At 35.8% G+C, this 16,041-nt stretch overlaps 1 protein-coding gene and 1 pseudogene across 2 annotated transcripts in view; one reads left to right on the top strand and one right to left on the bottom strand.

Annotated features, from left to right (window-relative positions):
* The window catches only part of BRDT (bromodomain testis associated), a 56,286-nt gene that overhangs the window by 14,720 nt on the left and 25,525 nt on the right, over positions 1-16,041 (top strand). For both annotated transcript variants that reach the window (XM_029949029.1, XM_029949028.1), the window contains exons 12-14: positions 6,194-6,252; positions 6,739-6,910; positions 13,670-13,770. In XM_029949029.1, coding sequence (XP_029804889.1) covers positions 6,194-6,252; positions 6,739-6,910; positions 13,670-13,770 — 332 coding nt within the window. The remainder of the gene's footprint in view (positions 1-6,193; positions 6,253-6,738; positions 6,911-13,669; positions 13,771-16,041) is intronic.
* On the bottom strand, positions 11,988-12,290 carry LOC115299606 (annotated as a pseudogene).

Genomic DNA, 16,041 nt, shown 5'->3' with positions numbered 1-16,041 from the left:
TCACTTTACTCTCCATGATATTATCAGACCACTCTAATGTTGCAAAGTTATGTCCTGTTGTGACAGGATATTCAGATTGAATATATTCAATGATTAGATCATCATTTTTAACTAAACTAGTCATCCCAGAAAATGTTTAAAGGGGAATTTTATTCATTTCTTTGCTTTCTTCATTGTAGAACATTTTCTTCCACTCAGAGACAGATGTACTTCAAATTGAGATTTTTCCTTATACTGAAGTACCATTTTATGTTGGGTAGATTTTCATCAACTGTATCAAGCTTAACTCATTCATGTTTTCTTTGTGCTTTTTCATTGATAGTTATATAGTTGACAAATAATCACTGCTCCAAGGATGCTCAAGTGGCATTCATCTTGTCCAACAGAAGGCACATTCAGAATATAGAGCACTTTTGTACCCACAATTTTGCTTTATTTTGAATGAGATACTTTTTGTTTGTCATGAAATTCAGTTCTCTTTAAAAAAAAAAAAAAGTCCTACACAGAATGTTGTCACATCAGGGTTTCTTCCCACTTTGAGAACATCCCCTTTATTTCAGTCTGGTAGTAAGGGCCTGCTGGCTTGCAGTCCCTTTGGTTTCATTTTTGGTTCTGTTCAGTTTGCATTTATTGGTTGGTGCTGATTGCTGCATTTCGTTTTTACATTTCTAAAGTATATAGTGGTAAACATTTTTGTTAGAATGAACTGAGTTTTTTGTTTTGTTGGAATTTGTCATACTAGGAAATTTTTAAATTAATTCAGGGCTCTAATTATACGTTATTTTCTTATATTTGACGTTAAAGCATAAAACAATGCTAGAAAAACTAAAGTTGCATTTAGAATTTTAAATTGTAATAATTAGCATTTGTAATTTCATCTAATAAAGCATTTGTGGCCTAATAAGCTAGAGCACTTTGTCTTTTATTTGTAAGATAAAGCTGTTTGTGTTATCTAATTATGTATTGGCTGATCAATAAATGCCTTGAGCATTAGTGGAAAAGTACTGTATTCAGAGTGCTTCAATCAAATTTCAGTGTCTGATTTCTTCCAACACACGGCTTGAAGAAAAGACGTTTATCATCTACTCTGTGTTCTTAAAATGGTTCTTATATATGGTTTCCTAACTTTCCAATGGAATAACTTGGCCACAGAATTAGAATTTTTTTTTACATATTTGTGTTGAATTTTTATGACTGATGTTCTTATTTAATATTATCTTTTTCAATAACATACCATTTTTAAAAACATTCTTAAAATCAAAGTAACACATATTTATGTTTCAACCTACATTATGGGAGTGTATATAGGTTTGTGACACTAAGGTCAGTTTGTCTTCTTACATGATAGTATGAGTTTGTGATTTTCTTTGAATTTTTATTGGAAAAACACATGTCTGTTATAAATGTTATAAAATGCAAACTCAATGCTTACCTTAAATGAGCATTAAGTTCTCTTCTGCTTTTTATTTTGTTTTTTTTTTGTTTTATTTGCTTCACAAAATAAATTAGTAAATGAAGCAATAGGACCTTTGTCCTAAATATTCACTTCAGTTGTACCCATTATAATACTGTAAGGCTTTTTATTTCTAGTGTGTAAGCTACGGACATTTTTACTTTCTTGAGAAGAACAAAAACTATAAATGAAAGGATTGTAAATTATGAAAAATAATTAAGTCAGAACATATCAATCATAATAATGTAAAAATAGTAAAAAGCATCTACTATTCTTACAGACAACAAATCCCAAGTGAAGTCTCAGGGTGGAGGGAAACAGAGCTATTCACTGAGAAAATACAATTTGTGAAAATTAGGAATGTTAGCAAACACTGTCTCTGTTACATAAGTATAAGTTAACTGAAAAAATATATAAGATTTTATAGCTTTAAAAGTTATTATGGTTCAGAACTAAAACTTAGAGTTGGAATATCTTCATTGCCATAACTGGTTAGTAAGGTTTTGTTTACTCAAGATAGGAGATATGAATATAATTTCATTTCAAAATTTTAATAGAGAAACTTTTCTGAAAGCTTCTGTGGGAGATTCTTTTCTGATAGAAGGCTGTTGATCTTTAATAATGTTTTCTTTATCTTTTTTAAATACCTGCCTTCTAAAATTCTCTAGCAGTTTGGCTATGTGCAATTTTCTTAACAAAGTCATAATCTTTTGTAATTTTTGTTATTAAGGATGGAACTTTAACTTTTATTAGTTCCTTAATATTACTTAATATTATTGATTCATGGTTCTTTAATTATCCTGCATTATGAGTTAGTCTGTCTTTACTGCAATAGCATTCCATTTAGATGTGTGAAATGTTTGAAGAGTAACATCTATGAAAAACATTTAAGTGTTGTAAATTCTGTAACAGTTGTTTATTCCACATTATTTAAATGATTATCTTCCAGGTATTTTGAAAGCTTATTTTATGCACTTTTGAAAAATACAGACTCGATTTTGCTTTGTTAAATAGGATTAATTAAATGGCCAAGCTGTGGTTTCCCAAGAAACTCTCATTTAAAAATTCTTTAATTAAAATTCAAATAAGATCTTGAATCAGTTCTAAGATGGAGTTGGAATGAAATCCCAAATCTTTGAAAACTATAAATGAGATATTTTTGGGGTAGAAGCAGTACTTGATTGCAGATTTGTAGTAATTTGGTTTTATCATTTAAATTATTTTCTTGACTGACATCAGTATATGCAAATTGTCATGTGTAGCTTAGTCAACAACATTTATTAAACATTGGTATACACATAAACCTTTTATAAATGATTTTTCATAACCATTAAACTATCATCAAATGTCACATCAAAGATGTAAATGAGGTTTAACAGTAAAATGAATTCCAGATGCTTATATCCTATGTTAGCTGGGCTTTGCTAGTATGTACACATAACCTGTTGAGGGTTTTCTTCTTCTTCTTCTTCTTCTTCTTCTCCTTCTCCTTCTCCTCCTTCTTCTTCCTCTTCTCCTTCCTCTTCTTCTTCTTCTTTTCCTTTTGAGAGTTCTAATCTCAACAGCTTTGGCTATCTTGAGTGATATAATAGGGAGGAATATAACTAATAGATTCAATTCCATAGGTAATATTCCTGAGAATCAATCAAATGGGATCAGCTCATCAGTAGTAGTGCTTTTAGTTGAAATCTTATAGGAAATAATTTTAGGAACTGCCTAAATGTTAGCTCAGATACTTGATTAGTGTGGAATAGAATATTTTTAAGGTGGGGCGCCTGGGTGGCTCAGTCAGTTAAGCATCCGACTTTGGTTCAGGTCATGATCTCATGGTTTGTGGGTTCGAGCCCTGTGTTGGACTCTGTGCTGACAGCTCAGAGCCTGGTGCCTGCTTCAGATTCTGTGTCTCCCTCTCTCTCTGCCCCTCCCCTGCTGACACTCTCTCTCTTTCTCTAACTCTCAAAAATAAAATAAACATTAAAAAAGAATATTTTTCAGAAAGTTTATAATTTCATTTGTTTAATAGTTACACACAAACTTACTGTTCTTTGGTTGGTTGGTTGGTTGGTTTCGGTTTTTTAACCAGCAGACTGTGTTTTTGGTGATAAGTTTGGGCAAATCATTTAACATCTCTGGACATACTTTTTTCCTATAAAATAAGGCAATAGAATGAGGTAGTGACTTCCAACTACCTTTATAAACCTGTCCTGTGTAACAGAAGTGTGATTTGGTTTCCTAATTCAAAAATCTTCATTAATTTTTTCTGCTATATGTGGCATAATGTCTGGGTTTAGATTATAGTATTATATTCATATTCACCTTATTAAACTCTTCTTAGTCCATACTGTCTTCCTGATATGATAACATTTGTTATCTCTTAGAGTATTTATTTCAGTGCTTTGATAGATTATGGATATGAAACCCACTCATTAATCAAATATTCAATTCCAGCTTTTTTATTCTATGATTAAAATTTTTTGCCTTAGCTTAAAATGTAGCTTTTTCAAATGTTGATTTTTGAGAGAGAGAGACCGAGTGAGTGAGCAGGAGAGTGGCAGAAAGAGAGGGAGACACAGAATCCAAAGCAGGCTCCAGGCTGTGAGCTGTCAGCACAGCGCCAGATGCAGGGCTCAAACGCACAAACCGTGAGATCATGACCTGAGCTGAAGTTAAATACTCAACCCTAAAATGAAAACTTTTCAATCAAAGTTTTGTATTGAGGTTTGGGGGGAGATAGGAAAATAGAACATATTATATAACATGCATAATATGCATTTGTTTAGTAAACAAGTTCACATATATTACCTGATTTGATTCTCTTAAGGTAGGTATGCATATTGTCACAGTTCCCTGGAGAAACTAGTTGACACACTGTAGGCTCAGTTTTATTAAAGATTTGCAAGACCCAAAGGGCTTCTTCACTAATTGAAATGGAATCTTAAACTTGATAGTGAAAATGTGTATGTTTGCCTTTTAATTACAATGGCCGGGAACTCATAAATAAACAGTTTAACTTTATTATGTTTCTAGAAAGTCAAGGGTGTAATAGAATGAGAACCAAATTGCTGAGTTTTAGGCTGTCAATATTCTTCTGTCCATAGTCTGTAAGACTTATAAAACATATTCTATCAGATGGTTTTGACTTTTTTTATTGCAGTATAACTGACATACAATATTCTATTCCAGGTGTACAACATAGTAATTCCGTGTTTGTGTACATTGCAAAATAATGACTACAATAAATCTAGTTACCATTCTAGTTAAAAAAATTTTGATCCCTTTTCCTAGTGTCTTCAGATTTGGAGAATTTTTAAAATTCTGAGCTATCATATCAAGAAACTAAGATAATGCCTTTGAATTTTTTAGTAGAACACTAATGTATGTCATATTTTATTATACTTAAGAATTTATGTAAGTCATAGAATGTAGTTTAGGTGCATATTTGAATATTTAAGATAGCTGTGTAGATGTGCATATGTTATATGATCATATTAATGAAGTCTGTTTTTTTTTTTTTTGTTCAAAGCTGAAACCATAATTTATCCCCTAAATGTGAAAGCTACCTGGATCTATACCCTCAATCTTTGCTGTCTGTATTCTTCCCTTCCCTTCCACCGAGCCCCCAACACTTAAATAATATTTAGTGGAATGACATTAAGATGATCCGTGTCATTTCAAAATTTGAATTCTTTAAATTAAAGCATGTCACTGAGTGGCATTTAGCAATTTTAACAATGTCCAGCATCAAACATTTTAGGAGAGGAAAGAACAGTAACACATCCAGTGGAAACTGATGGCATTTCAGGAGGCAGAAGGTAATTATTAAAATTAGAATGTTTTAAGTTTGAATAATATTTGGTGTTAACCAGCTTTGGTGCCTTGGAGCCTGAAACAAATAATGCTAAGGTGGCTCATGGATGCTGGCCTGGAGATGGGTCAAGGCATCAACTGCCAGTTTGGTGCTTTGCTGAACTGACCTAGACTTGTGGTTGGGGAGGACAACACCAGAAAATACTATAAGATACAGAAAGGAACTTATGAGCACCATGTCAGAGACCTCTTTTTATATCTACTCTACCACCAGTGTCAGCTGTAAAGGTATTTCTAAAGGTAAAGAAGGTACTATAAAAACCATTTGTTGCAACATAGTTGAGGCTGCCAAATACCTAGAAAGTAAATAAAGAATTAATTATTTGGGATCTTTCCTATAATGCTTAGTGTGCAGAGCAGACTTTACCATGAAATCAGATAGCTTCATTTTTCATAAAAGATTGTATCGTCTCCGATAGGTGACATATCCTTCTCTTATAGTAAATTCTTAATTATTTCAATTAAGTACCTTGTGGCAATATTTATGGCTACTTGGTAAAAGATGATTTTTCTATAATTCATTCTACTTGTTTAAACCCTTATCTGTGTTGTAACTTGTTCTTTTAAAAACTATAACTTTTCCAACCTCTTTACTATGCTCTTCTTTTTGCCTACATAATCCAAATTGAAATTTGTGAGTGGATAGTTGATCAATTATGTAGAAAAGAAAATATCGCTTTTAAAAAACAAGTATCCCTTTAGAATTCTGACTGACTCAAAGGTCAAAAGCCTGGTAACCAAGAATTTATTGATTTAAGAGGTTGGTATTAAAGGCATTTTCTTGAAATGACCATTTTATTTCTAACAATTTATAATTTAAATGATAAAGTTTTATGCTGAGATATTAAAATGTTTATTTATATACATTTGCAGAAATGTTTCCTAAATTTTCTGAAGTAAAACAGAATGGTTCTCCTAAAGAACAAGTAAAGGTAAGTTAATTCCACCTTTTTTACCTTAGAATTTTAAAATGTATGTTATAACTCACTGGTATAGTAGTAGCTTCATTAAAATTTGTTTCGATTTTGTTTCTAATGAAGAGCTGTCACTTTTTAAGTTTGTCAAGTAAATATTCAAAGATTTCTTCTTAAAATTGATTATAAGAACTATTTGACTAAATTTTTCTAATAAGATATAACTGTTCTATAAATGATATTAATAGAACAGAATTTTGAGTTAGTCTTGAGACTCAATCCAGAAGAATGGCCTTGCCTTCCCAGGGTGCACACAGTAAGGTGGGATTTCTAAAGGTAGTAGGAAAATGGTAGGTAGGGTTTCCAAAGATAAAGCTAATAATTAGCAGCTATTAATTTTATCACATCTATGATTATTAGTTTTCCTCTCTTTCTATTTTTTAGTTGAACTTCTTGTATGGTTAAAACATTGAAAGACAATTGTATTTATCTTTGTCTTAACAGATACAGTCTTTGGTACAAGATGAAGCCTCTGCAAAAACTACCCTTGTTGGTCAGACTACATACTCACGTGAAACACCACCGGATCACCATCAGTTACCATTTAATCATCAAGAATTAGAACATTTACAGAGTGTGAAAACCACTTCATCTTTACAAATTCTTCCTCCCTCAGGTAAGAAATTAACTAGTTAATAACTAGTAAAGTTACAGGTTAGAAATAATTAGTAAATTTCAGGTTAGAAATAATCACTGAAGCACATTGTTAGAAATTATCTGTTCTATACTTAAAGGTATTCATTACATTTGAATATGAAAATTATATGTAATCTATACTTTCATATAGATTATAGAAATTGGCTTGTGGGTCATATATTAAAATCTTTCACTGCCAGAGCCCATACTACTGAGTTCTGAGCAGATTTGGGAAACATTGCTCTAATTTCCATGATTCCTATTTGAGTTGGAAAGGTAGGGTGGAATAAGGAAAAGACAGAGATTTTATAGGTAGAGAAATTAAGTTTTATACATGAGAAGAAGTTTACAGCTTAGGAAGCTTGGACCAGAAATACTAGCCTCGTGGTGGTTTCCCTTTACCAAAATCATCTTCCAAACCTGGCTAGATTTTTATATTGTTAGATTCATTTGACTACAGATATCTTGTCCATTAGTCATGTCAGAAGTCGAGTTAATTGTCTGTCTCATCCTGATTCTCCTGCCGTGTATGGCACAAAGGATAATTCTCCAATACTGAGGAGTCCAGCCGAGGGAGTACCTGAACCTTGAGATAGTACTCAGGTCTAGTCTAGAGGCAGGTGTGAATATTCCTTGTTCATGGTGCCTTCCCTTTAGTAGGCTGCTCACCAGCTTCTATTTGGCCTCCAAGGGCAGGGGTTTCTCCAAAGCAGAAGACATTTCTTTTCTTTTGTTTTTTTAATGTTTTTATTTATTTTTGAGAGAGAGAGAGAGAGACAGACAGACAGACAGACAGACAGACAGACAGCATGAGCAGGAGAGGGTCAGAGAGGGAGGGAGACACAGAATCTGAAGACAGGCTCTAGGCTCTGAGCTGTCAGCACAGAGCCTGATGCAGGGCTCAAACCCACGAACCGTGAGATCATGACCTGAGCTGAAGTTGGATGCTTAACTGACTGAGCCACCCAGGTGCCCAACAAAAGGCATTTCTAAATTGTTTTACTACAGTACAGATTAGGAGGGAGAGAGAAGTTTTGATCCTCCTTTAGTGCTTCCACTGAAAGCTCTCTGTTCTGTGTTTGAGTATTTCATTTTATATTTAACTCAAGTTATAGCTCTTCAATGTAGAGAAGGGAGTGGAGGTCAAAAGAGAAAATCCCTAAAGCAACACTGGAAGGCAACCCAGGAATTAAAAAACAAAACAAAACAAAACAAAGATCATCCAAAGTATAAAATATTTATATCCATCCTTTTGTGGAAAAAGGTTTCAAAGTATCCAGGAGCATAACTGAAGATACAGTAATTCTAGGTCATGAATTATCTTGAATTAAGTGTTCCATTTGGGTCTTTTATTTTGTACACAACAAGTAGCTTTAAATTTTTTTTAATGTTTATTCATTTTTGAGAGACAGGGTGCAAGCAGAGGAGGGGCAGAAAGAGAGGGAGACCAAGAATCTGAAGCAGGCTTCAGGCTCTGAGCTGTCAGCACAGAGCCCGATGTGGGACTTGAACCCACCAACTATGAGATCATGACCTGAGCTGAAGTTGACGCTTAACCGATTGAGCCACCCAGGCACCCCTCAACAACAAGTAGCTTTATCGTTTTGTTTATTTTTTTTTGAGAGACAGAGAGAGACAGTGTGAACAGGGGAGGGTCAGAGAGAAAGAGAGGTACAGAATCCGAAGCAGGCTCCAGGCTCTGGGCTAGCTGTCAGCACAGAACCTGATGCGGGGCCCAAACCCACAAACCGAGAGATCATGACCTGAGCCGAAGCCAAACGCTTAACTGACTGAGCCACCCAGGCACCCCACAACAGGTAGCTTTAAATAGGTGCTTAACAAAGTCAGATTTTATAGTAGGAAGTGATTGCTGCTTGAACTATACAGGGAACAGACGGATTTAAGATGAAGCAGCTCTGATGTAGTTGGGACCAAGTAAGGAAGCTGAGTGCTGTATAGTCTAGGAAAGAAATTATACGAGGACCATAACTAGGGCAGTAAGCATGGAAAGGATGTGGATAAACTAGAAAAATATTTTTGTGGCACAGTGTATAGGCTTTGTTAGAATGAATATCTCACCAAGGTATGTATCATCCAACAGACTAAAAATAAGCAGTGCTCACTTTGGACATATTTGAGGTATTAGAGTATTTGGTTGGAAACATAAAACAAGAAATAGGTTCCTAGAACTAATAGGGCTTAACAAGAACTATAATTTATGAGTTACCAGTATATAGAAGCTACTTGAACCTTGAGAACGGATGAAAACAGCCAAGAAAATGTGCAGAGCCAGAAGAGGAAAGTCAAGGACAAAATTCTAGGAAACAAAACTTCCTCAGTAAAAATTTAAAAAAATTAGTAAGTTAAAAACTGATGTTATCAAATCACCAGAATACAAAAGCACCTCAAGAGTATACTACAATGCATTAAAGTAAGATGGGGAGTGAGGATTAAATTGGCTGTTGAGATTTTTTTTACTTTTGCAAAAGGTTTTTTAGCGGCCATTGTGATGGAGGTTAGAAGCCAGATTTTTGTTAAGTTGAGAAGTAATCTTGATGTAACCCAGTCGTTCCAAGAAGTTTGTTGGAGAGGACAGCTGTGACTTTAATGAGAAAATGGGGTTTTCATTTTTGCTTTTTGGGGTTTTGGTGTGGGGTTTTTTGTGTTTTTTATTGTGTTATTTTGTAAGACTGGGAGAAGTTGTTTTGTTAGGTTTGAGTTTTTGAATCAGAGAGATTTGAACATGTTTGAAGGTTTATCAGAAGCCATAGTAGGGAAAGGTTGCTGTTTTCAGTGTGGCACGTTTGCAGAACAATTGATAGGGATAGCCCTGAAGAAGAAATAGACAATAGAAAATAGAAAGAATGCATTCAAGATGGTCTTTTGTTCCTATTTTGAGAAAACACCCTATCTGTGGAAAGTCAGGCTTTCAATATCTAAGTCTTCAGTCAGGGTAATTTTACTGTATTTTACTTCAATTTTGGCTTCTATGAGATTGTGAAGAACATAGTGTGTAAAAGGAATTTTGGATGGTGCCAGAGTGGCTGTTCTGTTGCACTAACCAAATTTTTCAGAACCCAGTGGTTTGCTTTTGCTAACTGTAGGTGTCACTATGCCCTAGGGAAACTGCAAATGAATATAAGCAAAATGTATATAGAAGTTTACTTTTCTGGAGTTTAATCTCGATGGAAATAAATTTTTGTGGTTAAGTCTTTTAAACAATAAAGATTTTCTTCACTTAAGTTTTCTTACTAAAAAAAAGCTTGAAAAATGTTAGGAGTACATAACAGCTTTAAGAAATTGAATCAAGTGTTACCAGCTTTTCCCAAAACTACTGCCATCGTCTCCATATGAAATAGAAGAAGCCTCTTTTTTTTCCCCTTAAAATAATTTGAAGCTTTTGGTTACAAAGAATTATTAGCCTTATTCTTATAACTTATCCATTTCCCAGCTTATAAAAAACTTCACTCAATTGTATTAAGAATTTAAAAGAATACTTATGCTGTCATAGCGGTGTGAATTGACATGGCAAATGAAAAGGTTAATCAAAGAGTTAGCCATCTAGAAGGACAAATAAACAACTGGGTATGCAAAATAAAAATAATGTTCCCTAAAAATATCAAAATGAAATTTAAGGAGATGAGGAAGGCAAAATTACCTGATCTCTTTGGCAGATATGTATTTTATAGATTAAGTATCATTTGAGCTGGATATTAAGCGGAAGAAGTAAGACTTACCTATGTATATCTAGGACTGAAAGGCATTTTGGATGGAGGAAACAAAATGAATGAAGGTATTTAGGCAATCAGTAATTGGATGTGATTAAACCTTTGGTTGGATAAATTACCTTTGGTAATGGTGTAGTCAGTGGGGAGCCAGTGAAGGTTTGAAGGTGTGCTTCAAGGTAACTAGTGTGGGCTTTTGCAGTAGAAGGAAAAAAAAATGAAGTGATGGAAAGAAGGAAAAGGGAAAGGGTGAAAAAAATTATAAGGGTAGAATGAGCAGGTCTGCAAAAGATGAATATTCGCTAGGTTTTAAGAACAAATGAATATAAGCTTCAGTGGCTCAGAGAACATGGGCTAGATACCAGTCCAAGTTGAAGAATATAAGACTTAAGATGAGTTCTGTAGTGTTTTGGTACCAGAGGGTAATCCCCATAAAAATGTTTTTCAGAGAGTTGGACCCTTGACACTCTTCCTAGGCTTCTATGGTACTATTTTCTCGATCATCTCATCTCTCCAGATATTCCTTACAGACACCTCTTCATCTGCCTTAAGCCCTTATCTTTTATTTCAGGGCTTTCCTGCCATGTCTCAAAGCCTAAATTTACTAAGATAGTGATCTACTCTACTTTCATAGCAAAGTAGAGTATAGGCTGCTTGGAGCAGCCTTCCCACTTACCCAGATCTGCCATACATTGATCATTTTCTACTTATTACAACATGTAAAAGGCTGGAAGGCAGTGATATATACATTGTGCCTGAGTGATCTTGGTGTCTATTACTTCTGGTCTTATTTTTACAAATCAAGCATCAAGGCCCCATGCATGTGTATACAACTCTACTGAACATCTTTTATTCAGCATCACACAGGCATGTCAAGCACAGCATGCCAAAACTGAATTTCTTGATTTTAATCTTTCCTATTTAATTTTTAATCGTTTGCTTTAAGAAACACTGTGACTGGTGCAGCTGGGTAGCTCAGTGGGTTAAGCGTCCATCTCTTGGTTTCAGTTCAGGTCATGATCTCATAGTTTGTGAGTTCAAGCCCTACATCAGGCTCCATGCTGACAGTGCAGAGCCTGCTTGGGATTCTGTCTCCCTCTCTTTGCCCCTCCCCCACCTAAAAAATAAATAAACATAAAAAAATAAAAATAAATGAGAAATAAAAGACACTATTACTTTATTAACTGCCCGTAGGACCGCCCTGCACAGGGCAGTGGGTGCTCTGGACTCAGGGGACATGTAGGATGTGAGGACAGCATAACAATTGAGAGGCTCTTTTGAAGGAGAGGGGCTGGTCTGGAGGCCAGGCCCAAGGGCACCTTAGATCTACTTCTAGAAATGGGTAGACCTAATAAAGTAGTCATGGTAGGATACGGCCGTGCCACCAATAAGATAAGAAATTCTTGGAAGTCTAGCTGTCCATCATGGTTGAGGTCTAGCTTTCTCATCATGCAGCCAAAGACGCCAGGGTCCTTCTGGTTCTTTATGAAAGCAGCCTGTTCTGTATTCATGAAGGCTGGGAAGTCTTTCTTGGAGCGTGCAGTTGTTAGGCACCTTTCTAGCATACTTCTGGAAAAGAGCAGTCAGAAGCTCGATGCACTGCTCAGTCTCAGTAGGGCTGGACATTTTTGCCATGTCTGCGTGGAGCAGGCATGCAACCTGTGACCAGGCGGCGCAGCACTGCTCCTCTTTACTTCTTAATAATAGCACTGCCACCACCTCTGTCAACAAACTGAGTCATTTAGAATTTACTAATCTTGACATGCATACCCTCTCTACTTCTTAAATAATATGTGGCCTCAAGCACAGAGGAATGTAGTTCCATACCTTAAGCTTTACTTTCTATTTTTCCATTCCTTGTTAAACTGAGAAAACATGGGTATGCTGGGCCTTGTAGGGCCATACAAATTTAAACTTTGTTCTTTCATTCATGCTTCTAGTTTAACAGTGTTTATTCTCACCCTTCCACGATCACTCCTATCTCTTACCATTCTCTGTTCTTCAAGCTTCAACTTGAACTAGTAGGATTTGGCTAGACAGTCAAGGGATTGATGGATGGCAGAAGCTTAAATGTATGTTCCTACAATATGTAAGTGGCCAGGATTTTGTGAGCTCGATTCAGTTAACTGAGATAGTAACTTTAACAGAGATAGTACCTTAGTTGTCATTTTTCTCCTCTGTCCTTTTGCTACTTGTTAGGGCCTGTAGAAAAGAATTAGGGAGAACTCAAAGAGAAATGACCCAACTAAGTTTCTGCATCAGAATGTTCATGGTTGCATATGCCAGAAAACTCAGTTCGAGATGACATGAACCATAGAAGGAATTTTGTTATATACAACCACTAGTCCAATGGTAGGTTAGTCTAGGCATGGTCTGACCAAAGCTTAAGCTATTTTTCTGTAGTTATCTTTACTGATAATAAGTGAAACATTTTAACGGCTACTAGGATTGCATAATTTGTTCCTTTTACCTCAGAGTCAAGCCAACCTTTTGCATTTCGTACTTTTTATCTTCTCACTAGCTGGTCTAGGCATTCAGTATCTTAGTTCTTCCATTCTTTGTGTTTTCTTTGTTTTCAATTTGGCCACCGAGAAGCATCTTTCCCTCAGATCCCTGCATTGGCGTAGGCCTGCCCTTTCCTAAATGATTCACTTGTTTTGGGGTAGGAATACCATGATTGGTTTGGCCTAATGAAAACCATCTTTGGAACAGAGATCATTCTGCACCCCGGGGGGGCTGCTATCCCATGGGGTCAGAGAAAACAATTTGGTGGGTGACCCACAGTGTCGGTTATCCTTTATGTATACAAAACAAGAGGACATAAGTGGCAAGCAAAAAATATTTTTTAGTATAACAATTCTTCAGCTAAGAATACTGCAAAGTTAAACTGTACTAACAAATTAATCCTTTGGTTTTCATAGTTTCTGACCTGGGTTGGGGGGAGAAAAAGTCAAATTATGGACAAAAAAGATGAAATATCTTGATTATACTATTGTAAAAATGTGTGCCCCTAGGTGATTGTGAACAACGTTTGAACGGCCTAACTCTGATGCAGCAGTCCGGTGAGAACAACGCAGCGGTGCTAGACTCCGAATGCCCAGCACCTGTGCAGAAGGTAAGAGTGGTGTCGTTTCTTTTCTCACAGATCTTGAAGGGATTTAAAATTGAATATGGAAGTGGAACGAGATATTTTAAACCTTAACAGGAATGAGATTTTGGATCTCTAAGCCTATATAATAAAAAAAATTATTTTACCTATTTAATAAAATTGAATTTACTTATGAGCAGCACCCTCCCCCATCCTCTATCATCAGTTCCCATGCTTGTGTTTAATTTTAAGTTTTATAATGCTGCATTTGCCAGCTATCTAGATTTAAAGTATGTCATAAAGTGATCTTTTAGAATTTGTAGGGGGCGATTTCCTAATGGAGTCTTTTGTGTACTTAATCCCAAACTACACATTGATCATCCTTCAACAAATATTATAGATACTTCGGGTACATTAACTATCTCAGCTACTGTTCTAGGCACTTGAGTCATTCTCGAAACTTACTCTGAAGGAGATGTTTATATACCTTCTTTTTTCCTTCCTCCCTCCCTCCCTTCCTTTCGTTCCTTTTTTTTTTTTTTCCCTTGCAAATACTTCAGAGGACATGTCTTATTACTCCTGTGTTTGGGTACACTTAGGAAAATTATTTTACCATAAAGAGCATACTGATTTGGTCCTTGTGTTTTCTTAGTATCTTTAATTCTCTTGGATAATGTTGTGCTAATAATTACTATCATCGGAGATTATGTTTAATTTGGGTGTTTTGTTATTGATAAGAACCATTTTTTATAAAATGTCTTTTCTGATAATCCAGCATTAATTTTTTAAAATTTTACTGATTTTTGTTTTGTTTAATTTAAAAAATTTTTAATGTTTATTTTTGAGAGAGAGAGCACGAGCAGGGGAAGGGCAGAGAAAGGGAGACACAGAATCCAAAGCAGGCTCCAGGCTCTGAGCTGTCAGCACAGAGCCTGACTCAGAGCTTGAACTCACAAACTGTGCGATCATGTCCTGAGCCAAAGTCGGAATCTTAACCAACTGAGCCACCCAGGCGCCCCTGGTTTTTAATAACAGAAATGTCACCTATCTCCTTTATGATGGAAAGACTAGTGCTGCAGAATTTATTTTTTTAATTTTATTTTTGAGAGGGCAGAGGTGGTGAGAGCGCACAGAGCCTGATACAGGGCCTGAACCCATGAACCGCGAGATCATGACCTGAGCCAAAGGCAGATACTTAACCATTTGACCCACCCAGGTGCCCCAGCGCTGTTCTTAAATATTTGGTTTACTATAATCTTTACGTTTCTAATTTAACCTAACTTTATAATTTTGACCCAAAATAAAGTTCAAAAACAATAAGAAAACTTCCAAAAGGACAAAAATAAGCAGCAAAACATCTGGTATATGCCATGTAGTTGAAGTTTGTGCCATAGATAAAAGTGACGTAAGTCTGTTCTGATGATTTCCAACGTCTAGCATACAGCAGGAACTGAAGTGCTGACATGAAAGCTTGAGGAACGGGATTCTGGGGCTTGTGCTCTTCACAACAGACTTTCCATTCTTGACACTTCACACCATGGCTCCCTCACTGTCAGCAGCATTACTTCCTTTGAAAAGAGAGGCTGTGGAATTTTGGTGCTGGAAGAGCTCTTTGAGAATTAGTCTATTTGAATAAACTGCAACCCAGATGGTTCGAGCATCCTGCCCAAATAAGAGCTGGGACTAAGACCAAAAAAATTTTAACAAACACTCAGACTCTTCTTGTCCTTTTACACAGAAGCCCTAGCTTTGTCATTTTTCTCTTAATTTCTGTCTCAGGAAAAGATGTCTCATTACCAAGACTAACTCATCTCTGTTCTTAACGTTCTTGCATTCAGCAGATTTATAGTGGAGGTCTCCTGCCATCTTATAATTTCTATTATCTTTTTTGTCTTATTTGTGCCAGTACCATATTATCCTTTTAAAAAAAAAAAGATTTTGAAATGTTTATCTTTGAGAGAGACACAGACAGAATGTGAGTGGGGCAAAGAGAGACACACAGAATCCAAAGCAGGCTCCAGGCTCTGAGCTGTCAGCACAGAACCTGACATGGGGCTTGAACTCAAGAGCTGCGAGATCATGACCTGAGCTGAAGTCAGATGCTTAACCTACTAAGCCACCCAGGCACCCCTCATATTATGATTATAGCTTTGGAATACATCTTGAAGTCCAGGATTGTGATGCCTCCAGATTTGGTTTTATTTTTCAGGATTGCTTTGGCTATTCGGGGTCTTTTCTGGTTCCATACAAATTTTAGGACTGTTTGTTCCAGCTCTGTGAAGAATGCTGGTGTTATTT

This window comes from Suricata suricatta, chromosome 8 (genome assembly GCF_006229205.1).
Source record: "Suricata suricatta isolate VVHF042 chromosome 8, meerkat_22Aug2017_6uvM2_HiC, whole genome shotgun sequence".
NCBI lineage: Eukaryota > Metazoa > Chordata > Mammalia > Carnivora > Herpestidae > Suricata > Suricata suricatta.
The sequence above is the reverse complement of the archived record's forward strand: the minus strand, read 5'-3'. Positions and strand labels throughout refer to the sequence as shown.